Source organism: Somniosus microcephalus, chromosome 11 (genome assembly GCF_052327205.1).
Source record: "Somniosus microcephalus isolate GS21.2 chromosome 11, FLI_Smic_1.0, whole genome shotgun sequence".
Lineage (NCBI taxonomy): Eukaryota > Metazoa > Chordata > Chondrichthyes > Squaliformes > Somniosidae > Somniosus > Somniosus microcephalus.
Window position 1 is genome coordinate 138,923,511 of NC_140997.1, and position 15,542 is coordinate 138,939,052.

General features: G+C 54.7%; 2 protein-coding genes across 3 annotated transcripts in view; both read right to left on the minus strand.

The window, feature by feature from the left end:
- The window catches only part of LOC147110912 (ras-related protein Rab-35-like), a 35,113-nt gene extending 26,743 nt beyond the window's left edge, over nucleotides 1-8,370 (minus strand). The window contains exon 1 of the mRNA XM_085999979.1: nucleotides 8,352-8,370. Within this exon, the coding sequence (XP_085856105.1) occupies nucleotides 8,352-8,370 (19 nt within the window). The remainder of the gene's footprint in view (nucleotides 1-8,351) is intronic.
- Nucleotides 8,371-10,341: 1,971 nt separating this feature from the next.
- Nucleotides 10,342-15,542, minus strand: part of thumpd3 (THUMP domain containing 3) — a 45,777-nt gene continuing 40,576 nt past the window's right edge. For both annotated transcript variants that reach the window (XM_086001319.1, XM_086001320.1), the window contains exon 10: nucleotides 10,342-12,062. In XM_086001319.1, coding sequence (XP_085857445.1) covers nucleotides 11,880-12,062 — 183 coding nt within the window. In that variant the 3' untranslated portion in view covers nucleotides 10,342-11,879. The remainder of the gene's footprint in view (nucleotides 12,063-15,542) is intronic.

Sequence of the window (15,542 nt, forward strand, 5' to 3'; positions counted from 1 at the left end):
TCTCTCTCTTCCCCCCAGTCGCTCTCTCTCTCTTCCCCCCAGTCGCTCTCTCGCTCTTTCCCCCAGTCGCACTCTCTCTTCCCCGTCACTCTCTCTCTCTTTTCCCCCCCAGTTGCTCTCTCTCTCTTCCCCCCCAGTCGCTCTCTCTCTTCCCCCCCCAGTTGCTCTCTCTTCCCCCCAGTCGCTCTCTCTCTTCCCCCCAGTCGCTCTCTCTCTTCCCCCCAGTCGCTCTCTCTCTTCCCCCCAGTCGCTCTCTCTTCCCCCCAGTCGCTCTCTCTCTTCCCCCCAGTCGCTCTCTCTTCCCCCCCAGTCGCTCTCTCTCTTCCCCCCAGTCGCTCTCTCTTCCCCCCAGTCGCTCTCTCTTCCCCCCAGTCGCTCTCTCTCTTCCCCCCAGTCGCTCTCTCTCTCTTCCCCCCAGTCGCTCTCTCGCTCTTTCCCCCAGTCGCACTCTCTCTTCCCCGTCGCTCTCTCTCTCTTTTCCCCCCGTTGCTCTCTCTCTTTCCCCCCAGTCGCTCTCTCTCTTCCCCCCCCAGTTGCTCTCTCTCTCTTCCCCCCCGTCGCTCTCTCTCTTCCCCCCCAGTTGCTCTCTCTCTTCCCGCCCAGTCGCTCTCTCTCTTCCCCCGCCAGTCGCTCTCTCTCTTACCCCCCGATGTCGCTCTCTCTCTCTCTTCCCCCCAGTCGCTCTCTCTCTCTCTTCCCCCCAGTCGCTCTCTCTCTCGTCCCCCCCGTCGCTCTCTCTCTCTTCCCCCCGTCGCTCTCTCTCTCTTCCCCCCCAGTCGCTCTCTCTTCCCCCCCAGTCGCTCGCTCTCTTCCCCGTCGCTCGCTCTCTTCCCCCAGTCGCTCGCTCTCTTCCCCCAGTCGCTCTCTCTTCCCCCCCAGTCGCTCTCTCTTCCCCCCCAGTCGCCCTCTCTTCCCCCCGTCGCTCTCTCTTCCCCCCCGTCGCTCTCTCTTCCCCCGTCGCTCTCTCTCTTCCCCCCCAGTCGCTCTCTCTCTTCCCCCAGTCTCTCTCTCTCTTCCCCCCAGTCTCTCTCTCTTCCCCCCAGTCGCTCTCTCTCTTCCCCCCAAGTCACTCTCTTCCCCCCAGTCGCTCTCTCTCTTCCCCCCAGTCGCTCTCTCTGCCCCCCCAGTCGCTCTCTCTGCCCCCCCAGTCGCTCTCTCTGCCCCCCCAGTCGCGCTCTCTGCCCCCCCAGTCGCGCTCTCTGCCCCCCCAGTCGCGCTCTCTGCCCCCCCAGTCGCTCTCTCTGCCCCCCCAGTCGCTCTCTCTCTTCCCCCAGTCGCTCTCTCTTCCCCCCGTCGCTCTCTCTCGCTGCTTCCCCCCCCACTCTCTCTCTTCCCCCCACTCTCTCTCTCTCTTCCCCCCACTCTCTCTCTCTCTTCCCCCCACTCTCTCTCTCTCTTCCCCCCCAGTCGCTCTCTCTCTCTTCCCCCCCAGTCGCTCTCTCTCTCTTCCCCCCCAGTCGCTCTCTCTCTCTCTTCCCCCCCAGTCGCTCTCTCTCTCTTCCCCCCCAGTCGCTCTCTCTCTCTTCCCTCCCAGTCGCTCTCTCTCTCTTCCCCCCGTCGCTCTCTCTCTCTTCCCCCCCAGTCGCTCTCTCTCTCTCTTCCCCCCCAGTCGCTCTCTCTCTCTTCCCCCCCAGTCGCTCTCTCTCACTTCCCCCCCCAGTCGCGCTCTCTCTCTCACTTCCCCCCCCAGTCGCTCTCTCTCTCACTTCCCCCCCCAGTCGCTCTCTCTCACTTCCCCCCCCAGTCGCTCTCTCTCACTTCCCCCCCCAGTCGCTCTCTCTCACTTCCCCCCCCAGTCGCTCTCTCTCTCTTACCCCCCCAGTCGCTCTCTCTCTCTTATCCCCCCAGTCGCTCTCTCTCTCTTACCCCCCCAGTCGCTCTCTCTCTTCCCCCAGTCGCTCTCTCTACCCCCCCCAGTCGCTCGCTCTCTTCCCCCCCGTCGCTCTCTCTCTTCCCCCCAGTCGCTCTCTCTCTTCCCCCCCGGTCGCTCTCTCTCTTCCCCCCCGGTCGCTCTCTCTTCCCCCCCGGTCGCTCTCCCTTCCCCCCCGGTCGCTCTCTCTTCCCCCCCGGTCGCTCTCTCTTCCCCCCCCCGTCGCTCTCTTCCCCCCCAGTCGCTCTCTTCCCCCCCAGTCGCTCTCTTCCCCCCCAGTCGCTCTCTCTCTCTTCCCCCCCAGTCGCTCTCTCTCTTCCCCCCCAGTCGCTCTCTCTCTTCCCCCCCAGTCGCTCTCTCTTCCCCCCGTCGCTCTCTCTTCCCCCCGTCGCTCTCTTCCCCCCCAGTCGCGCTCTCTCTCTTCCCCCCCAGTCGCTCTCTCTCTTCCCCCCGTCGCTCTCTCTCTTCCCCCCGTCGCTCTCTCTCTTCCCCCCCAGTCGCTCTCTCTCTTCCCCCCCAGTCGCTCTCTCTCTTCCCCCCCAGTCGCTCTCTCTCTTCCCCCCCAGTCGCTCTCTTCCCCCCCAGTCGCTCTCTCTTCCCCCCCGTCGCTCTCTCTCTTCCCCCCCAGTCGCTCTCTCTCTTCCCCCCCAGTCGCTCTCTCCCCGTCGCTCTCTCTCTTCCCCCCCAGTCGCTCTCTTCCCCCCCAGTCGCTCTCTCTTCCCCCCCGTCGCTCTCTCTCTTCCCCCCCGTCGCTCTCTCTCTTCCCCCCCAGTCGCTCTCTCTTCCCCCGTCGCACTCTCTCTTCCCCCCGTCGCGCTCTCTCTCCCCCCCCCCGCGCTCTCTCTTCCCCCCCGTCGCTCTCTCTTCCCCCCCGTCGCTCTCTCTTCCCCCCCGTCGCTCTCTTCCCCCCCAGTCGCTCTCTCTTCCCCCCCGTTGCTCTCTCTCTTCCCCCCGTCGCTCTCTTCCCCTCCAGTCACTCTCTCTCTTCCCCCAGTCTCTCTCTCTCTTCCCCCCAGTCTCTCTCTCTTCCCACCAGTCGCTCTCTCTCTTCGCCCCAAGTCGCTCTCTTCCCCCCAGTCGCTCTCTCTCTTCCCCCCAGTCGCTCTCTCTGCCCCTCCAGTCGCTCTCTCTTCCCCCCAGTCGCTCTCTCTCTTCCCCCCCAGTCGCTCTCTCTCTTCCCCCCCAGTCGCTCTCTCTTCCCCCGTCGCTCTCTCTCTTCCCCCCCAGTCGCTCTCTCTCTTCCCCCAGTCTCTCTCTCTCTTCCCCCCAGTCTCTCTCTCTTCCCCCCAGTCGCTCTCTCTCTTCCCCCCAAGTCGCTCTCTTCCCCCCAGTCGCTCTCTCTCTTCCCCCCCGGTCGCTCTCTCTGCCCCCCCGGTCGCTCTCTCTGCCCCCCCGGTCGCTCTCTCTGCCCCCCCGGTCGCTCTCTCTGCCCCCCCGGTCGCGCTCTCTGCCCCCCCGGTCGCGCTCTCTGCCCCCCCGGTCGCGCTCTCTGCCCCCCCGGTCGCGCTCTCTGCCCCCCCGGTCGCGCTCTCTGCCCCCCCGGTCGCGCTCTCTGCCCCCCCGGTCGCGCTCTCTGCCCCCCCGGTCGCGCTCTCTGCCCCCCCGGTCGCGCTCTCTGCCCCCCCGGTCGCGCTCTCTGCCCCCCCGGTCGCGCTCTCTGCCCCCCCGGTCGCGCTCTCTGCCCCCCCGGTCGCGCTCTCTGCCCCCCCGGTCGCGCTCTCTGCCCCCCCGGTCGCGCTCTCTGCCCCCCCGGTCGCGCTCTCTGCCCCCCCGGTCGCGCTCTCTGCCCCCCCGGTCGCGCTCTCTGCCCCCCCGGTCGCGCTCTCTGCCCCCCCGGTCGCGCTCTCTGCCCCCCCGGTCGCGCTCTCTGCCCCCCCGGTCGCGCTCTCTGCCCCCCCGGTCGCGCTCTCTGCCCCCCCGGTCGCGCTCTCTGCCCCCCCGGTCGCGCTCTCTGCCCCCCCGGTCGCGCTCTCTGCCCCCCCGGTCGCGCTCTCTGCCCCCCCGGTCGCGCTCTCTGCCCCCCCGGTCGCGCTCTCTGCCCCCCCGGTCGCGCTCTCTGCCCCCCCGGTCGCGCTCTCTGCCCCCCCGGTCGCGCTCTCTGCCCCCCCGGTCGCGCTCTCTGCCCCCCCGGTCGCGCTCTCTGCCCCCCCGGTCGCGCTCTCTGCCCCCCCGGTCGCGCTCTCTGCCCCCCCGGTCGCGCTCTCTGCCCCCCCGGTCGCGCTCTCTGCCCCCCCGGTCGCGCTCTCTGCCCCCCAGGTCGCGCTCTCTGCCCCCCCGGTCGCGCTCTCTGCCCCCCCGGTCGCGCTCTCTGCCCCCCCGGTCGCGCTCTCTGCCCCCCCAGTCGCTCTCTCTTCCCCCCCAGTCGCTCTCTCTGCCCCCCATTCGCTCTCTTCCCCCCATTCGCTCTCTCTTCCCCCCATTCGCGCTCTCTTCCCCCCCATTCGCGCTCTCTCTTCCCCCCCAGTCGCTCTCTCTTCCCCCCCAGTCGCTCTCTCTTCCCCCCCAGTCGCTCTCTCTTCCCCCCCAGTCGCTCTCTCTTCCCCCCCAGTCGCTCTCTCTTCCCCCCATTCGCTCTCTTCCCCCCCATTCGCTCTCTTCCCCCCCATTCGCTCTCTCTCTTCCCCCCATTCGCTCTCTCTCTTCCCCCCATTCGCTCTCTCTCTTCCCCCCGTCGCTCTCTCTCTCCCCCCCAGTCGATCTCTTTCCCCCCCAGTCGCTCTCTCTCTTCCCCCCCAGTCGCTCTCTCTCTTCCCCCCCAGTCGCTCGCTCTCTTCCCCCCCAGTCGCGTGCTCTCTTCCCCCCAGTCGCTCTCTCTCTTCCAACAACAACATGCCCTCAAAAGACCCTCGGCACCACCGGGCACTTCAGCTAGTTACTTATAAATGATATAAAAGACAAAGGAATAGAAAACCACATATCAAAGTTTGCTGATGACACCACGTTAGGAACATTGATAGATTAAGTCGGATGGCCAAAACTGTGGCTGGTGGAGAGTTTAACGTGGGGGAAGTGTAAGGTCATCCACTTTGGACCTTGGAAAGATATATTTTCCAAATGGCACGAAGCTAGGAACTATAGAGGAGCAGAGATTTAGGAGTCCACGTACAGAAATCACAAAGTTAGTGAGCAGGTACAAAAAATAATTAAAAAGGCTAATGGAATGTTGGCCTTTATCTGAAGGGGGCTGGAACACAAAGGGGTGGAAGTGATGTTACAATTGTCGAAAGATCTGGTTAGATCACATTTGGAGTATTGTGTTCAGTCTGGGCACCGCACCTCAGGAAGGATAGATTGGCCTTGGAGGGGGTGCAGCACAGAGTCACCAGAATGATACTGGGACTAAAAGGGTTAAATTATGAGGACAGGTTGCACAGACTATTGTATTCCCTTGAGTGTAGAAGATTAAGGGGTGATGATACTGAGGTGTTTAAGCTGATTACAGGATTTGATAGGATAGATAAGACCGATCACCCCTTAATCTTCTATAGTCAAGGGAATACAAGCCTAGTCTATGCAACCTGTCCTCATAACTTAACCCTTTTAGGAGGAATAACGATGGTGATTTGACAGGGTTGATAGAAGAACTATTTCCTCTGGTGGGGGAGTCCAGAAGAAGGGAGCATAACCTTAAAATTAGAGCTAGGCCGTTCAGGGGTGATGTCAGGCAGCACTTCTTCACACAAAGGGTAGTGGAAATCTGGAACTCTCTCCCCCCAAAAAGCTGTTGAGTCAATTGAAAATTTCAAAACTGAGATTGTTAGATTTGGGGTTGTGGTTGGCAGTGGCCCCAGTGGGCAGCATGAGCAGGGCAAATTAAATTCAACCTGGAGAAGTGAGGTAATGCATTTGGGGAGGGCTAACAAGGCAAGGGAATACACAATAAATGGTAGGATATTGAGAAGTGTAGAGGAACAGAGGGACCTTGGAGTGCATGTCCACAGATCCCTAAAGATAGCAGGACAGGTAGATAAGGTGGTTGAGGTGACATACGGGATACTTTCCTTTATTAGCCGATGCATAGAATATAAGAGCAGGGAGGTTATGCTTGAACTGTATAAGACACCAGTTAGGCCACAGCTAGAGTACTGTATACAGTTCTGGTCACCACATTACAGGAAAGATGTGATTGCAGAGGAGATTTACGAGGATGTTGCCAGGCCTGGAGAATTTTAGCTATGAGGAAAGATTGGATAGGCTGGGGTTGTTTTCTTTGGAACAGCGGAGGCTGAGGGGAGATTTAATTGAGGTGTATAAAATTATGAGGGGCCTAGATAGAGTGTATAAGGACCTATTTCTCCTAGCAGAGAGATCAATAACCAGGGGACATAGATTTAAAGTAATTGGTAGAAGGATTAGAGGGGAGTTGAGGAGAACTTTTTTCACCCAGAGGGTGGTGCGGGTCTGGAACTCACTGCCTGAAAGGGTGGTAGAAGCAGAAACGCTCATCACATTTAAAAAGTACTTGGATATGCACTTGAAGTGCAGTAACCTACAAGGCTAACAACCAAGAGCTGGAAAGTGGGATTAGGCTGGATGGCTTTTTTTCAGCCGGCACAGACACAATGGGTCTTCTGTGCCGGAAACTTCTGTGATTCTATGTGGGGGAGTCCAAAACCAGAGGAAACAAATATAAGATGGTCACCAACAAATCCAATAAGGAATTCAAGAGCAACTTCTTTACCCAGAGAGTATGTGGAACTTGCTACCACATGGAGAAGTTGAGGCGAATAGCATAGATGCATTTAAGGGTCAGCTCGATAAGTACATGAGTGGGGAAAAGGAATAGGATATGCTGATAGGGTTAGATGAAGAGGGGTAGGAGGAAGCTTGTGTGGAGCATAGATCAGTTGGGCCGAATAGCCTGTTGCTGTGCTGTACATTTCATGTAATAACAGGAAGCACAAGTGTAGAACCTGGACCAGAATACCAAAGTAAATAGCACAAAAGAAGTATAAATCTTTTTATTTCTGCTTTGTATGGACAGTGTTGTTGGGTAAGGCTAGGGAAATATCTAGCAGGCGGGCTTAAAGATGGCAGTTCAGCTTCAGTGGAAGGAATGTGCAGCATGGTCTTGGGGTGACACCGTGTGGGAGAGGCAGAAGGGATCCATTACTGGAAGCTGTACTGCAATCTCCCTGCCTGTACATCAGCTTCCTCTGTGTCGCTCTCCTCTTCTTCCTCGTTCAATTCCTGTGGTCCTGCAGCCCTAAGAACCTCCTCCTCGTCCCGCTACATGCACTCCTCCTTGGATGGCAAAAGCAGTTCTTGGATTTTGGTTGGACTGCAGAGCAGTACAATGGTCCGCACAACGGCATAGTTCCTTTACTATCCCAACCCCACAGCAATCCAGGTGGTGGCGTGGGCTTCATTGTATCTGTGCTCTGCAGCTGTGTCATTCTGATTGGGGTCATCAGCAATAGCTCTGAAGTGTAGCTCTGTTCTCCCAACACTCATCAGTTCACTTTCGTGGAGCAGTCAAAGAATACAGGGACTGTGGACTGCTCCCTAATGAGAGCATCATGGCTGCTCCCCAGATAATAGGCACTAACAGGATCACTTTGCTATAGCCTAAATGGCCTACACATTAACAGAGTGGTACACTTTCCTGTTGATGTAGGGATTGGGGTCGACACATTGATCCATCCGACACCCTGGATGCTTGGAAAGCCTACCAGAGAATGCTCTGAGCTCCTCCAATTGATGTCACCTTCCCATTGGGAAAGTGATAAAGATGTTTAACGTAAGAATTAGGAGGAGTAGGCCATAGGGCCCTTCGCGCCATTCAATAAGATCATGGCTGATCATCCACCTCAACTCCACTTTCCCACCTAATCTCCATATCCTTCCATTCCCTTAGAGTCTAAAAATCTATCTATATCAGCCTTGAAGATACTCAAAGACTCAGCGTCCACAGCCCTCTGGGGCAGAGAATTCCAAAGATTCACAACTCTCTGAAGAAATTCCTCCTCATCTGTCTTAAATGGCCAACCCCTTATCCTGAGACTATGTCCCCCAGGCTCTACTCTCCAGCCAGGGGAAACAACCTCTGTCAATCCCCCTCAATCTTGTCTGTTTCAATGAGATCACCTTTCATTCTTCTAAACTCCAGAGAGTATCGGCCCATTCTACTCAATCTCTCCTCGTAGAACAACCCTCTCATCCCAGGGATCAATCTAGTGAACCTTCGTTGCACCGCCTCTTAAGGCATGTACGTCCTTTCTCAGATAAGGAGATCAAAACCGTGCACAGTACTCCAGGTGTGGTCTCACCAAAGCCCTGTACAATTGTAGCAAGACTTCTTTAGCTCCTGTACTCCAACCCCCTTGCAATAAAGGCCAAAACACTATTTGCCTCCTTAATTGCTTGCTGTACCTGCGTGCTAACTCTGTGTTTCCTGTACGAGGACACCTAAATCTCTCTGAACACCAACATTTAATAGTTTCTCACCATTTAAAAAGTATTGTTTTTCTATTCTTCCTACCTTCCCCACGATACTCCATCTGCCAACTTATTGCCCAGTTACTTAACCTGTCTATATCCCTTTGCAGGCTCTGTGCCCTCCTCACAGCTTACTTTCCCCACCCAGCTTTGTATAGTCAGCAAACTTGGATACATTGCACTCGGTCTCTTCATCTAAGTCATTGATATAGATTGTAAATAGCTGAGGCCCCAACACTGATCCTTACGGCACCCCACTGGTTACAGCCTGCCAACCGGAAAATGACCCGTTTATCCCTACTCTCAGTTTTCTGTCCGCTAGCCAATCCTCTATCCATGCTATGATATTACCCCCAACCCCGTGAGCCCTTATCTTGCGTAGCAACCTATTATGTGGCACCTTATGCCTTTTGGAAATCCAAATATACTAAATCCATTGGTTTCCCCTTTATCTACCCTGCTAGTTACATCCTCAAAAAACTCAAATTTGTTAAACACGATTTCCCTTTCATAAAACCATGTTGACTCTGCCTAATGATATTATGATTTTCTAAGTGCCCTGTTACCACTTCCTTAATAGATTCCAGCATTTTCCTAATGACTGATGTCAGGCTAACTGGCCTGTAGTTCCGTTTTCTCTCTCCCTCCTTTCTTGCAAACTTGGTCCGTTACTTGCTTTATAAAAAAGGAAACTTGCATTGACGTAGTGCCTTTCACAACCTCAGGACATCCAAAAGCCCTTTACACCAATGAAGTGCTTCTGAAGTGTAGACACTGTTGTAATGTAGGAATCACAGCATCCAATTTGCGCACAGCAAGGTCCCACAAACAGAAATGTGATAATGACCACATAATTTTTTTTTTTTTTTTTTTTTTTTTTTTTTTTTTTTTTTATAAAGTGATGTTGGTTGAGGGATAAATGTTGTCCAGGACACCAGGGAGAATGCCCCTGCTCCCCTTCAAAATAGTGCCATGCCTGAGACGGCAGACCTGGCCTCGGTTTAACGTCTCATCCGTAAGACAGCTCCTCCAACAGGTACCACCAATGCTGCCTCTGCAAGATCCTGCAAATCCATTGGCAGGATAGGCGCACCAACGTCAGTGTTCTGGCTCAGGCCAACATCCCCAGCATCGAAGCTTTGACCACGCTCGATCAGCTCCGATGGACGGGTTACATTGTCCGCATGCCCGATACGAGACTCCCAAAACAAGCACTCTACTCGGAGCTCCGGCACGACAAGAGAGCCCCAGGTGGGCAGAGGAAACGCTTCAAGGACACCCTCAAAGCCTCCTTGGAAAAAGTGTAACATCCCCACCGACACCTGGGAATCCCTGGCCCAAGACCGCACAAAGTGGAGAAGCATCCGGGAAGGCGCCGAACACCTCGAGTCTCTTCGCCGGGAGCAAGCGCAAGGAGCGCACGTCAACCCAAGCACCCCACCCACCTGCCCCTTCAACCACCGTCTGCCCCACCTGTGACAGAGACTGTAGGTCCCGCATTGGATTAATCAGTCACCTGAGAACTCATTTTTAATGTGGAAGCAAGTCATCCTCGGTTCCAAGGGACTGCCTAAGAAGAAAAGACTCCCTCAAATACTGCATGGAGTGTCGGCCTAGAATTTGTGCTCAAGTCTCTGGAGTGGGACTTCAACCCACAACCTTCTAATGGCTAACAACTGAGCCACGACATACACCTAATGGCCGACACCATGGCACCTATGAAGCAGTAACTCAGGAAAATGTCTGCACTTTCACAAGATGACGGAGAATTGGTAACCAGAAACAATTAACTCAGGAACCCCGGCATCTCACTGTGGTCTTTCTGGCTGCTCCTAGTGTTGAAAATATCAAACTACAACACAGCTCATCCTCTCTATTATGTTCATCTCCAAGTACTTATCCAACTCCCTCTTCAATCAGCAGTCCAGTCAAGAAATTCACGTCGCTCTCCTAATTTGTCTTCTTTTTGATGTTTAACTGAGGGTTATTGTCAGGGACAGTACTGCTGGATAAAATGGACAAACATCATGTAATCAGATCCAAACCTTTATTGTAAAATTTAAATAACCTTAAAAAAAGACAAAATGTACTCATGTATTTGAGTTCAGCTGCACTCTCACCGACTCCGCTCAGCACATCAAAACACTGGGCAAATTCTCACTTTAATGTAACCAGTTTAAATATATTTTATCCCTGTTGCAGGTGTGAAAAGAACAATTAAGTCAGCTTGTAGATAGTCTTCAATCTGAAGACAAGGCATCTTGCCTACACTGCCAGTCCTGCCTCACACTTTGCAGCAGGGTGCAGAGGATGACTCAAATCGAAGACAAGCCTACATCAGGAGCAGTACAAACAGCAAGGAGTTGTGTGAAGCATTTCAATGTGGTAAGGCACCATGTAACTGCAAGTATTAGAATCAGAATGAAACACCAAGGATAATGTGGGAGTTTCTCTACTTCACCTCTCAATACTGGGGACTGGATGGTGAAGTAGGTTAGACGCTGCCTTCTATCTTTCTGGACATGGGTCAAATGCAGCCCAGACAGCCAGCTGCTTCCAGTGCCATTCTTCCCATGTGAACGTAACCAGCGAATGATGGCAGGCTATTCAACCATAGGAAAATATCAGCCAACGTTCCCACATTTGCTCTTTACAGCAAGGGTTACTGGATAGTGATGAGCAGTGGAAACCTTGACATTTCTTCTTCCCCCACCTACTTAATCCAGGAATGAGGAGGGCAACTGGCGGAGCACCACCCAGGCACTGAACCGGGAACATTCCTGGTTTGTATGCACCATCACCGTGCTGGGTGGCGCATTTATAAACAGATATCAGAGCCAAGGGCTATGGCGGTGGTGGGGGATAGGGGAAAGGAAATCTTGGTGGAAAAATTCAACAAAGTCAAAGGGGGAGAATGAACATTTAGCAAGGGGGAGATTAAACATTTACCTTCCACCCCCTATTATAATAGGACAACCCCAAAAAACTGAACGTTTGACACTGGCTGTTAGCTTACAACAAAAACAGCAAGAATTCCAGACAGTTTTAAACACAGGCAGAACAGGGAATTCTTCAACTGAAGTGCAGAATGTCTGTGGTCTGTTGGCTCTGGTTCATTTGAAGGAAAAGTTCTGCCCACTGTTTGTGTCCCCAATTTTTCTCAGCCCTGTAAATCTAACCGAAACTAACAATCTACCATGGGGAAACGCTGGCCAAAGTCCAACACTGGATCTATTGCAAGACATGGATGTAATTGAGAATGGAGAGGGTCTATCCAGTGTTACTGAGGTTTTAATCTCCTCAAACTGCTCTCTCCCTCTCCTCTGATTTTCAGAAGTGTTTGCCCTTGTAACGCTGTTCACCGTTACCCTGCCTTCTTCAGCCAAGGTGAGGCTCAAGAAGTCTGAAAATGGTACCCATGGTCAACTGATAAGAGGACAAATTTCTTCCCCATTATGTTCCATTGGACGTACAAAATGACAGCAACAAAGTTCAAGGACTGTCCCCCTCTCTTTCAAACAAATATCCCACATAAATGGTTTCCCTTGGGAGTGTACACTCCCAGTTCCTCTTATTCTTCTGCCCCTGTTTTACAGGGAATCGCCTCACTATGAGCAGATTCTTGGGTTGCCTTAAATAACTTGTCAAAGGAAAGACTGGTGCGTTTCAGCAAGTAAACAGCAGCATGGAGCCCGCCGACGTTCACCCAGACAGTGTGAGACTTCTTCCAGAGGTGGCCCATTCTTGACATGGCCTACAGTAAGAAATTGAATACAAGTTTTAAGTTCTGGGGCTGCAGGTGGATTTTAGACCCTGTATATTCAGGTAATGTGTGTCCTGGTCTCTCAATAAATTATACTTACAGAAAACTTGGTTAAGACCTGAACAGCTTCCAACTCTTGCTGGAATAGGGTTCCATAGGATCCAGTCACCCTCTGGTACCTTGGTCAAGTGCCCATTTTTTGTACATGATTTTAGAAAGCAAGTCTTGGCAGGCTAATCACAACCAAGCACAAACCTATCATCACCGCTCCCCACACACACCCAATTCCAACAGGGATTGCTTAGTTATCAAAAGCTGAAACAAGAAACACTGATGCTATTGTTGTGCCCCGACCATTGCCTACTGAGATGGAGCATGTGGTCTCTGCAGGAGTCAGCTACTTAATAGGTGGTGCACTTAGCAGTCTCTGGAGGAGTTACTACATGCTACCCCCATCTAACTCAATGGGCTGTATTAAAATGTTACTATGGCAATAATCACCATTGGTATTGACAGGTAGAGTGATGCCACAGTACTGCATCGATGGATGAGGGCAAAACAATGGGTTCATGCCCCCTAGCCTTTGCCCACAGTTCCAGATCTTAAGCAATAGGCAGCGCCATGGTGGTGGGAGGGGCAACAAAAACTGGTAGAAGATTTGTCACCAGGCTACTGCACGCACAACCAGTACACCAGAGGAGCCCACCTCCTCACAGCTGCTTTGTGGCATAGGGACTGATCGGAGGAAATGGAAATTCTGCCATGGTTTAGAGTGGCACCACGAGATGCATTTGCTAGGGTCGGCTCAGGGTGTCACCACTCTGGGTGTTGTGGGGGGGGGTGGGGGGGGGGGGGTGCTGGGGTGGTAACTGCTCTGTAAACTTAATACGAGATAATGAAGTAACAAAACAGAGCCGGGTAGTTGATTTAAACGGATTTCAGCGTTTGATCGTCAGCATCACACATCTATATATATAAACGGATATGTCTGTCTGTCTGTCTGTGTCTGTCCGTCCGGCTATGCACTCGAAAGTTATAGAGCGTTCCTACGCGTGCGTTACGTCAAAAGAAAGCTTACCATTCCAAAACAGTCGTAAGCATATTTACGTTTCGGCCGGACAAAAATTGCGCCCGCGATATCCAAAAAACGTTCAAAATTCCGCTCATTAGCATCTCATTATCCGCTCATTAGCGATAGAGTGACGTCGAGGTCGACCAATTGCACGCCGGGTTCCTGGCGCGTGCGGGCTGGCCCTCCTACAGTCGAGTGATGGGACGATTGACCAATCCTACACGTTGGTGACCTGACGGTCGACCAATCGGTGCGTGTGTGGGCGGGCCTTATCGTTCTGAACCGAGGTGAGTAGCCGCCATCTTGCTTCCATTCTTTTTCCCGCTTTCTGCGACTTTCTTTTCAGATATACATTTCCAGCAAAAAAAAAATTGCTTTTATTAAATTGTTTTAAAAAAAACTTCATTCATTTGTAAATATTTTCTCTAACCTGAAGATTCTTTTTCCTACCTTTCCCCGTTTTTGTAAGGCCTCAGAACCTAGGCCTCAAAGCCTGGGCCTCTCCTGCCCAGCCACGCCCAAGCTAGGTAATTGTCCCACGGCTTCTGCTAAGCTCCCCTGACTCCCCCGTGTCACGTTACCCAGGGCAACGGCGTCAGCCACGAGGGTCACGGGACATACACAGGGTGCGCGCGCAGCAGGAGCAGCTGAGACATGGCGTCTCTCTCTGCTCCCCGCTCGGCTCGGGCGGGGCTCTCGGGAGTGCGGATCTCGGGCGGGGCTTGGAGAGCGGGAAGGGTTACCCCGGCAACCGGGCCCGCCGGCCGTCTCTCACAGCCGCAATCAGCGGTCTTGAAGCCGGGGGGGGGGGGGGGACATCGGGTGGACGGGACATCCCCCTCTCCCCTCCTCCCTATCCCTCCCTCCTCCCCCCCCCTCCTCCCTCCCCCCTTCCCCCCCCCCTCCCTCCTCCCCCCTTCCCCCCCCTCCCTCCTCCCCCCTTCCCCCCCAGTCGCTCTCTCTCTTCCCCCCCAGTCGCTCTCTCTCTTCCCCCCCAGTCGCTCTCTCTCTTCCCCCCCAGTCGCTCTCTCTCTTCCCCCCCAGTCGCTCTCTCTCTTCCCCCCCAGTCGCTCTCTCTTCCCCCCCAGTCGCTCTCTCTCTTCCCCCCCCAGTCGCTCTCTCTCTTCCCCCCCAGTCGCTCTCTCTCTTCCCCCCCAGTCGCTCTCTCTTCCCCCCCCAGTCGCTCTCTCTCTTCCCCCCCCAGTCGCTCTCTCTCTTCCCCCCCAGTCGCTCTCTCTCTTCCCCCCCAGTCGCTCTCTTTCCCCCCAGTCGCTCTCTCTCTTCCCCCCCCCGTCGCTCTCTCTCTTCCCCCCCCCAGTCGCGCTCTCTCTTCCCCCCCAGTCGCTCTCTCTTCCCCCCCAGTCGCTCTCTCTCTTCCCCCCCAGTCGCTCTCTCTCTTCCCCCCCCAGTCGCTCTCTCTCTTCCCCCCCAGTCGCTCTCTCTCTTCCCCCCCCAGTCGCTCTCTCTTCCCCCCCAGTCGCTCTCTCTCTTCCCCCCCAGTCGCTCTCTCTCTTCCCCCCCAGTCGCTCTCTCTCTTCCCCCCCCAGTCGCTCTCTCTCTTCCCCCCCAGTCGCTCTCTCTCTTCCCCCCCCAGTCGCTCTCTCTCTTCCCCCCCCCCCCCCAGTCGCTCTCTCTCTTCCCCCCCCCCCCCCCAGTCGCTCTCTCTCTTCCCCCCCCAGTCGCTCTCTCTCTTCCCCCCCCAAGTCGCGCTCTCTCTCTTCCCCCCCAGTCGCTCTCTCTCTTCCCCCCCCAGTCGCTCTCTCTCTTCCCCCCCCAGTCGCTCTCTCTCTCTCTCTTCCCCCCCAGTCGCTCTCTCTCTCTCTCTCTCTTCCCCCCCAGTCGCTCTCTCTCTCTCTCTTCCCCCCCAGTCGCTCTCTTCCCCCCCAGTCGCTCTCTCTCTCTTCCCCCCCAGTCGCTCTCTCTCTTCCCCCCCAGTCGCTCTCTCTCTCTTCCCCCCCAGTCGCTCTCTCTCTCTCTTCCAACAACAGCATGCACTCGAAAAAGCCTCGGCACCGCTGGGCACTCCAGCTAGTACATAATGTTTCAGTGACCTTTCACTCAGACATACCGCCCTTTCACCACTAGGACCAATCTAGCCCAGATTGACGTAATGAAAGCTCCCTGTCTGCTGGCTGCAAAGGTCCTTTGAAGTGGGTAAGGGGCCATCTAAATCAAGTTCCTCGTGGGCCAGGAAAAAAATGCCAATATCGGCACCAATTGGCAACTCAGAGACACCCCAGGAACTCCTATCCAAGCACTGGATTATATTGATGAATTTGTAAATGGATGCCAGGACATCACTGTAATGTGTAGTCGTTGATCGATACAAGGTCTCAGCTCAGCAAGCTACACCCAAATTTCACTGTGCAACATGCAACACAAGAGCGTCTCATGTGATT